Source organism: Rhopalosiphum padi, chromosome 2, assembly GCF_020882245.1.
Source record: "Rhopalosiphum padi isolate XX-2018 chromosome 2, ASM2088224v1, whole genome shotgun sequence".
Lineage (NCBI taxonomy): Eukaryota > Metazoa > Arthropoda > Insecta > Hemiptera > Aphididae > Rhopalosiphum > Rhopalosiphum padi.
The window spans coordinates 51,010,754-51,020,237 of NC_083598.1; the positions used below are offsets into that span (position 1 = coordinate 51,010,754).

At 29.5% G+C, this 9,484-nt stretch overlaps 3 protein-coding genes across 3 annotated transcripts; 2 read left to right on the plus strand and 1 right to left on the minus strand.

Moving 5' to 3' along the window:
* Positions 1-34: 34 nt before the first annotated feature.
* On the plus strand, positions 35-1,480 carry LOC132920463 (uncharacterized). Its single transcript, XM_060982869.1, has one exon. It carries the CDS (start codon positions 152-154, stop codon positions 1,229-1,231), a length of 1,080 nt encoding a protein of 359 aa, XP_060838852.1. The 5' UTR covers positions 35-151; the 3' UTR covers positions 1,232-1,480.
* LOC132920462 (pyruvate dehydrogenase E1 component subunit beta, mitochondrial) lies at positions 1,296-4,060 on the minus strand. Its single transcript, XM_060982868.1, has 8 exons — positions 3,853-4,060; positions 3,535-3,594; positions 3,267-3,473; positions 3,045-3,152; positions 2,485-2,592; positions 2,208-2,388; positions 1,903-2,136; positions 1,296-1,827 (listed from the first exon to the last, which is right to left on the minus strand). The coding sequence occupies exons 1-8, from the start codon at positions 3,892-3,894 to the stop codon at positions 1,682-1,684; spliced, it is 1,086 nt and encodes a 361-aa protein (XP_060838851.1). The 5' UTR covers positions 3,895-4,060; the 3' UTR covers positions 1,296-1,681.
* Positions 4,061-4,315: 255 nt separating this feature from the next.
* LOC132920460 (endoplasmic reticulum chaperone BiP) lies at positions 4,316-7,844 on the plus strand. Its single transcript, XM_060982867.1, has 5 exons — positions 4,316-4,533; positions 4,647-4,799; positions 5,549-5,780; positions 5,847-7,247; positions 7,312-7,844. The coding sequence occupies exons 2-5, from the start codon at positions 4,657-4,659 to the stop codon at positions 7,519-7,521; spliced, it is 1,986 nt and encodes a 661-aa protein (XP_060838850.1). The 5' UTR covers positions 4,316-4,533; positions 4,647-4,656; the 3' UTR covers positions 7,522-7,844.
* The last annotated feature ends 1,640 nt before the right edge of the window (positions 7,845-9,484 follow it).

Here is a 9,484-nt window from a genome sequence, read left to right on the forward strand (position 1 = left end):
CAAACAATTTTCTTGTATATTTATAACATTCAGCTTTGATTGTTAGTGTATTTTATTTTATAAACCTATCAACCATTAAAATAAAAACTTTTAAATAATCTGCTGCTCATAGTTTATATAATTATTAAGTTTTAAGTAATAATTTAACAATATGTCATCAGAAAGAGACTCGGAAAGCAATGATAGATCTAGTACTCGTTCTGGAATGAGTCGTCAATCATCAATGCTCGGAAATCCAACTGAAAAAGTTGTCTGTGTTGCAAACGATGATTCAATTAATATTGAATTTGTGTATTATACTGCTATGTTAAAGAAGTTTGCACCCAACTTGAGCAAAGAAAAAGATAAAGAGAAGGTAATACCTTGGATCAGAAAACTATATGCTGCAGAATATGCAACGGAGTTCTTTAAAATTAAACGCAACAGATATCTATTCAACATGATTCTATCTATTCTCAATGATGAAATGTATGGTGTATTCAAGTCAATTCCTCCTATTGGTCCTTTAAAATCACCTGAAAGTTTTACTATACCTACTATCCCATTGGCTACATGGGAAGTTGATAACATGTGGGAAGAAATGTTAAAAGACGAAGAAAATAGCCCATCTGTATGTAGCATACACGATAAATGTCCCGAAGAAGAAGAAGAGGGTGACGACAACGAGTCAGTTATTGATACAACAAACATGTCTTTAGAAGATAGAGACCAGTTAGTTGAAGATCCAAATTTCAAAAGAGATGGTCCAAAAACTAATAAGAATAAAAAAGCTTTATTTAGTTCATTACTCGATTGGGAATTTCAGTATCTACTTCATATTGCTCGACCTTATGCCGCTCTTATGACTACCGTACAAGATAAAACCAGAGTAGCGAAATGGTTACAGAAGTTGTGCGGTGTACGTATGGATATTGCGTGTACACAAATGAAAGGTGTACGAAATGATTACATGATGGCATTACTGGGCTACTTGTATGATTTGCGGCTGACTGGACCATTTGAACACCCTCCACCCGACGGACCATTAGAGAATCTAGGAAATGCTATGGAAAAATTAAAAGACGAATATCCATTAACCGTACCCACACAGTATGATGTAAACGAGTTTTTGTCTGACCAACCAACACCAGCTGAAGGGGGTGCCTTTTGTTACATTGCCATCAGTGGTGATTTACAAGCAACAAATTTGATAAAATCAAAACCTGTACAAACAAAAGACTGTCAAAAATAATATGACAAGTATGATAAAAATATTTCTAAGATAATAAAAATATTAAATTGAATATACAATGATAATTGAAACAGTGCCTTTTATTTATAAATGTTGTAAATTGAGATACAATTATACATGTCTATGAAGCACAATATCAACTGTCTTGAGATATCTAATATTATGCTAACAGAAAATTATGCATAAATAAAGTGTGGCAATCAGGTACAATTTCAAGATGATTTAAATATAATATTAAAAATAATAAAACTGTTACCTAATTTTGCTTTATTTTTTTTTTTTAACAAATTATATTAACAAGACAACATTAACACAGATTTTAATTTAAAACATACATGGAATTTATTTGTCCTACAATTTTATTTTTAATTAAATTGAGTAGGCCAAATTGCACCTAAATATTAAATCAGATTTTATTTGTTACATTAATATAATAGAATTGAGTAAGGTTTAAACACCTAATAACTTTTTAGCAGCATCTACAATGTTGTTTATTTGTGGCAATGCAGCAATTTCTAATGATTTGGTATATGGCATTGGAACATCTGCACCTGTTACTCTTATGACTGGTGCATCTAAGTGATAGAAAGCCTCACCTAAAATTAATAAAAATATTTTGTTCAAATTAATTCATAAAATATAGATATACTATTTGTGATTTTATATCTTACTCTCCATAATTTGAGCAGATATTTCTGATCCAATACCAGCATATGGCCATCCTTGTTCTATCGATATAATATGATTGGTTCGAACCACTGATTGTATTATTGTATTAATATCAAGTGGTCTTAATGACCGTAAGTTTATAACTTCTGCTTCAATCCCGACTGAAGATAACTCTTTTGCTGCATCCAAAGCTAATTCAACTCCTTTGGAGTGTGCTACGAATGTAATATGATCACCTAAATACACAATCAATAAACAAATAAAATAATTATTAATTCTATCAAAAACATAATATTCTAAACCTTACCCTTTCTTTCAATCTTTGCTTTCCCAATAGGTAGTACAAAATCTTTTTCCAATACTTCATCTGTTATAGGATATTGATTACCATATAATAATTCATTCTCTAAAAACACAACTGGATCCGGATCTCTTATTGCTGCTTTTAATAATCCTCTAGCATCCTCAGAATTGTACGGAGAGATAACCTAAAATGTATAGTTAATATTATGTATAAAAATATCAACATAATCTTGTAAATAATTATTTAAACAAATGGTTGTTAATTTAATATATTGCATTACTTTTAAACCTGGACATTGACTATACCAAGCTCCAAAACATTGAGAATGTTGAGCAGCAACACCAGATGCTGCTCCATTTGGTCCTCTAAACACGATTGGTACATTTACCTGAAATAATAAATTTATTAAATAAGACTAATTAAATTTAATATTATATCAACTTGCAGTGTTTTCTTTCTCTAAATACTTGTAAAATAAAAATAAGTTGCAATTTATTTTTAAGTAAAATAATAACAAATATTATGGAGTAATATTTTTAAGGGTATGAAGTTTAAGTCTGGTACATTATTTATTGTACAACTTAAAAAAATTGTTAATTTAACAATTACATATTTTGAGAAAATATTTATATACTGTTATAATAAGTCAAACTTTAAAATATAATAATTTACAATTTTTGAATAAATTATTTTATTCAAAGCAAGTTCAAAAAACCATAAAAAAAAAAGAAAAGATTTTGCATTTGTGATTTGTCTTAATTGCAAGTGGGTCACTGAAAAAATTGCAGCGCAACTATTTATTAATAATTTGTAAAAATAAAAAATTATTAATTTTATTACCATGCCAGCAGACATATAAAACGTTTTTGCAGCAGAATTAATAACATGATCAATAGCTTGCAATGAAAAGTTGAATGTCATGAACTCACAGATTGGTCTTAATCCAGCCTAAAAACAATTCAATAGATTAATAAGGTACTTTTCTATATCATAAAATTATTGAAATCAAATAAAATAGATTTTTAAAGATGAAAAAAGTGATATTTAAATAAAATATAATACCATTGCTGCACCAACAGCAATTCCGGCAAATCCAATTTCTGTAATAGGAGTATCAATCACACGTTTTTCACCGTATTTTTTGTACAATCCCCTAGAAACTTTATATGCACCGTCATACATAGCTACTTCTTCACCTAATATGAAAACCCTTTCATCACGTTCCATTTCATCATCCATAGCTGAATTCAGTGCATCTCGAACAGTCATCTAAACATAATCCAATACTCAGTAGACAATAGATACTATTTTACATTATACCTTAATTTACCTGTTTATTTGCCAATACACGAGTAGTAGTTATTGATCTTTTAAGTATTTTGGCAGTATTCTGTAATATAAAAATTATATAATTTTAAAAATATTCTGCTAGATATGCAATGGAATTAACATGGATTAAACATAATAAATATTAATGATCCTAATATATCAACTGGTGTCACAATTTTTTAAATTGGATGATTTTAATAAGGCATTTTATATTTATAGATAGGGATCCCATCAAATATATATATATATATATATATATATGATCTACGAATATAGTAGTATCAGGGTGTGACATAAGAGTGAAAATAATTGTACTTACTGTCAAGACCGAAGACGTGTTAAAAGAAATTGAAAACGCCATTTTTAGTTTACTTGATGCAAAATTATATTATTTACAATTATATGGCACAAACGGGCGATGACAATTGACGACCTATGTTGCCGAAGAAAATTGAAACTTCACCTTGGCGGGCGACTCGAATGATTTCGTGAAGGGCAAGGGTTAAATTTTTTTCCACTTATATGGATAACGAAAACATTAATCACACGCTAATATCATAATTATAATAATAATATGATAAGTGTTTACCACATACCGTGTAACTGAATAACGTTCACGGTATCCAGTGACGCTTCAAGTATTTGAGGTTATGTTGGATTTTCGATTTTTTTTTCACTTCTCCGTCATCGAACGTGGACCAATGAGAACGAGACAAGTGATTGGTGGCCGACCAATAACAATAGCCCACATGTCTGTATAACTGTATATAGATATGAAACGAAGGCAGCAATTCGCCAGTTTTCCGGTGTTTCATTTCTCATTCTCGTTAGTATTGTGTATGTGTTCGGTTATTTCTTTTTCGGTCTGACTACTTGTGCTCCGCCATCGTCATCATTTTCCCGACTCCTGAGTCTCCGGTTTTTTGTTCAATATACAATTAATTTTTTAATTTTTTTAATTTCTCGTTGTTAATCTATTCAATTTGCGGTCATTGTTTTGGTAAATATAAACGGTTTGCTTTAAATTCTCTCGATATTCTAATAACGAAATTAATTACATTTATATTATTTTGAATAGCGTTTAGTTATAATTATAGTTTTTATTTTTTACAGAAATCAAGAAATGGGCATGGACCATCGAAAGTCCATTTGTGCTTTTTGGGCACTGTTATTTTTAGTCAGCCCTATTGCGTCTAAAGAAGGAACAAAATCTAAAGATGAACTTGGTACGGTTATTGGAATTGATTTAGGCACAACATATTCATGGTAATTATAATTTATTAATTTGTTTACTTATGTTAGATATAAATAACCTGTTTTTATTAACACATTTTTCATTTTTCTATAATTATATTAATATTTTATTTACTCGATAAAAACATTTCAAGTACACAACTTACAAACCATATGCTAGGTTAATAAATAAATAAGCATATTAATAATAGAAATTGTTATTAAGTTTCTCATAATTAATTCATCATTTTAATTTCCATCTATATGAAAACAATTATATTTTTGAATGGGTAACTTTTATTTAAATGATTTTAAGTACTTAACCTGTGACTCATCATTTTGTACAGGTGGCATAAGGATAACATTAAATTGGATTTTTTTTTCTTTTATTATTGTTCATAAGATTCTTATGATCAAAATTTATGTTCATGATTCAAAATTTACATTTAAAATATATTAACTATCACAGTGATAGTTAATGTTTGGAATGAAATAATATTTAATCTACTAATCAACCAAATTACCCATAGTAATATATCTTTGAAATTGGATATCTGCAGAAATATTAATATCTTACTTATCAATATATTTATTCTTGGTATTATTTAATTAAATTTTTTAAAATAATATTTTTTTCTATTATACATTTAAAGAATTAAACTTTTGTTGTAAACTTCAACCATCGTTTTTATTTATTGTGATGTTAATTTTCATTAAATACTATTACAAAATTATTCTTTTTTATTTGAATGTAATTAATATATTTATTATTTACCTTTTAGTGTTGGTGTATACAAAAATGGACGAGTAGAAATAATAGCCAATGATCAAGGTAACAGAATTACACCATCATATGTTGCATTCACCAAAGAAGGAGAACGTCTTATTGGAGATGCAGCTAAAAATCAGCTTACAACAAATCCTGAAAACACAGTATTTGATGCTAAACGATTAATCGGCCGTGATTGGTCTGATGTTAATGTTCAACATGACGTTAAGTTCTTCCCCTTCAAGGTATATAATCATATTTTTATACATTTTCAATAATCTTGTATTCATATTTTGTAATTTTTTTTTTAGGTCGTTGAAAAAAATACTAAACCTCACATTGAAGTTGAAACAATTGAAGGTACATCCAAGGTTTTTGCGCCCGAAGAAATTTCTGCTATGGTTTTAGCTAAGATGAAAGAAACTGCTGAAGCATACTTGGGCAAAACTGTAACACATGCAGTCGTTACTGTACCTGCTTATTTCAATGATGGTCAACGTCAAGCTACAAAAGATGCAGGAGCTATTGCTGGTCTTACAGTCATGAGAATCATTAATGAGCCAACAGCGGCAGCTATAGCATATGGTTTAGATAAAAGAGAAGGAGAAAAGAATGTTTTGGTATTTGATTTGGGCGGTGGTACCTTTGATGTATCATTGTTGACAATTGATAATGGTGTCTTTGAAGTAGTTTCTACCAATGGAGATACTCATTTAGGTGGAGAAGATTTTGATCAGAGAGTAATGGATCATTTCATTAAGTTGTACAAGAAAAAGAAGGGTAAAGACATTAGAAAAGATAACCGTGCAGTTCAAAAATTGAGACGTGAAGTAGAAAAGGCAAAACGTGGTCTTTCTGCCAGTCATCAAGTGCGCATTGAAATTGAAAGTTTCTTTGAAGGAGATGATTTCTCTGAAACTCTGACTCGTGCTAAATTTGAAGAACTTAACATGGATTTGTTTAGATCTACCATGAAACCCGTACAAAAAGTTATGGAGGATGCTGATATGAATAAAAAAGATATTGATGAAATTGTGTTAGTTGGTGGTAGTACTAGAATACCTAAAGTTCAACAGCTAGTTAAAGAGTATTTCAATGGAAAGGAACCATCCCGTGGTATTAATCCTGATGAAGCTGTAGCTTACGGTGCTGCTGTTCAAGCCGGAGTTTTATCTGGTGAACAAGATACAGATGCAATCATTTTATTGGATGTAAATCCTCTAACTATGGGTATTGAAACTGTTGGTGGAGTAATGACCAAATTGATTCCACGTAATACAGTTATTCCAACAAAGAAGAGTCAAATTTTCTCCACGGCTGCTGATAATCAAAACACTGTTACTATTCAAGTATTTGAAGGTGAACGACCAATGACCAAGGATAATCATCTTCTAGGAAAATTCGATCTCACTGGAATACCCCCTGCACCCAGAGGAGTTCCACAAATAGAAGTAACATTTGAAATTGATGCTAACGGTATTCTGCAAGTTAGTGCAGAAGACAAAGGAACTGGAAATAGAGAAAAGATTGTCATTACCAATGATCAAAATAGATTAACACCAGACGACATAGAACGTATGATCAAAGAAGCTGAGAAGTTTGCGGATGATGACAAGAAATTAAAGGAACGTGTTGAATCCAGAAATGATTTAGAATCTTATGCATATTCATTAAAGAATCAAATCGGTGATAAAGAAAAATTGGGTGGAAAGGTAAGGATATTATTTTTTTTATATTTTTTAATTCATTCTCATGTATTATTTTTTCTATGCTTAGTTATCCGATGCTGAAAAAACCAAAATGGAAGAAATTATTGATGCTAAGATTAAATGGTTGGATGAGAATCAAGATGCTGATCCAGAACAATACAAAACACAAAAAACCGAATTGGAAAGCGTTGTCAACCCAATCATATCAAAATTATATGCTAGTACTGGTGGCGTTCCACCTACACCTGCTGGAGATGCTGAGAAAGATGAACTTTAAAAATGGAAATATTTATAAATTTATTTATTGTATATAAGACTGCTAAGGTTTTACTTCCTTTTGGATTATGTATGTTAAGCAGTTAGGTTAACAATTAGCTAATATATTTTTTTCTATGTATGTAATTCATCATTTTATAAATGGTTCGAATTATTTTGGTTTTTTGTACAATAAACATATTTAAATCCATTTGATAACACCGTTAATTAAGCAGAATTAATTTTATTATTGAAATTCTGTCAATATTGTGTACAAATTATATTAACTATATTAAAAATTCATCAATTTGGAACAATAAATTAACATGTTACTCTGTTTAGAAATACTTATACATTTATGATTAATTGCCTTTCATGACCGATTAATAATTTATATTTGAGTTTTGTACTTAATATATTCTTTATTTTTCCTTAGTGAAATTGTTTGTTAATTTTAAGTGCTTATTAAGCAATCAATAACATATTAATGTGTCATATTTTTCTAATTTCACTATGTATTGGTCACATGCAGTCAAAAAGTATACTATAAAAATTAAATGCTAATTATTATGAAATATGGCAACCACTAATTATTCGATTAACAAAACAGATAGTCCTAAGCCTGAAAAGTGAGGAGAAAATGTGCTGTTTTGGAATAACCTATTAAAACCAGGGACTCAGTTTACCTTATACCTTTTCAAATCCGGGACTCAATTTACTTAGCTCCGGCTTAAAAGTTAATACAATATTTTTTTTAGCATAAAACTTTTTTTTTAAATGTATTTTCAATAATATAACACTTTTAGAAAAAATATAAAAATGGATATTTCTATGATTCACGAAAATAATAATGACAATCTACAAAACTCTCGAAAGTGTTTATCTGAAGGTATACAAATAATTCATAAGTTAATATAAAAACATTAAAAACTTTTACAAATAGATGTATTGTATTTTTTTTTTCTTATTCAAAAGGTTTCAAAAAATTTTTTAAGAAAACATCTCCATTGTTCTTTGTCAAAGTTATCATCGATTTAGAATTAATTATTTGTATCGATTCAATAAAGATACAAATATTTGGATATTTAATTCCGATAATATAAAACTAATATACACATCGTTTGTTAGTAATACTTATAAATGAGTAAAATATTACTAAAAAATGTTCACTATCTAAAGACCGGGGATTAAAATAATGATGAGGACCAATTGTCCGTGTATGGAATTTTAATTTTTTATACATGGACCAATTGTCAGTATACTGGTAACTACCACCAAATGTTTATAAATTTATAATCTATAAACCACCAGCAATGTCTGCTACATCAAACTTGTTAGTGATAAATAATTATATAGGTATTATATATAAGTGTATCAGTGTATGTATTGGTAACCCACGAATTAAAATACTTTAATATGCTCAATACACCAGTGGCGTGTCCAGCACAAAATAATTGGGTAGGCCAGTTTTGTTCTGTTCTGTGTGACTGTGTAAGTGTGTTTATAACTATTTGGGAAGATTTTTCCTATCATATGGAACCAAACAGTCAAATAAAATTCGGTTAGGCCCGGGCCTAGTCGGCTTACTTTGTCAACAATTATACATTGTCGTGCAATTATACACGCTGTTATTATCTAAAATATCGTAGTAGGCACAGACGTAAATAATGTTGTTACTACTATTTTAATTATAACATAAGTCAAAAATCTGTTGTGGGCCTGTCTAATGAAGGTGTGTCCTCTATGCTGTCTGGTGCATTTTTCGACGTGTACATACTAAAAAGCTGACAGTCAGACAGCGTGGTGACATATGCGCAGAAAAAGTCAAGAATGTGCCACGCCAGTGTATCATATTAATACAGAGGAAAACGTTGATTTTCACTATACCTGAAATAAATTTTCCAGAATTTTTTTCTGCAATTCATTAAAATGTATTTACGTTTATGGCGTTTATGCAACACAATATACATATATATATATATATA

Coding starts and splice junctions, on each gene's coding strand:
- LOC132920460 (XM_060982867.1), top strand. CDS start 4,657: ATGGGCATGGACCATCGAAAGTCCATTTGTGCTTTTTGGGCACTGTTA. Junction 5,781..5,846: donor TTAAGTTCTTCCCCTTCAAG/GTATATAATCAT, acceptor TTTTTTTTTTAG/GTCGTTGAAAAAAATACTAA. Junction 7,248..7,311: donor AAGAAAAATTGGGTGGAAAG/GTAAGGATATTA, acceptor TTCTATGCTTAG/TTATCCGATGCTGAAAAAAC.
- LOC132920462 (XM_060982868.1), bottom strand. CDS start 3,894: ATGGCGTTTTCAATTTCTTTTAACACGTCTTCGGTCTTGACA. Junction 3,153..3,266: donor TTGCTGTTGGTGCAGCAATG/GTATTATATTTT, acceptor AATTGTTTTTAG/GCTGGATTAAGACCAATCTG. Junction 2,137..2,207: donor AGCAAAGATTGAAAGAAAGG/GTAAGGTTTAGA, acceptor TTGTGTATTTAG/GTGATCATATTACATTCGTA.
- LOC132920463 (XM_060982869.1), top strand. CDS start 152: ATGTCATCAGAAAGAGACTCGGAAAGCAATGATAGATCTAGTACTCGT.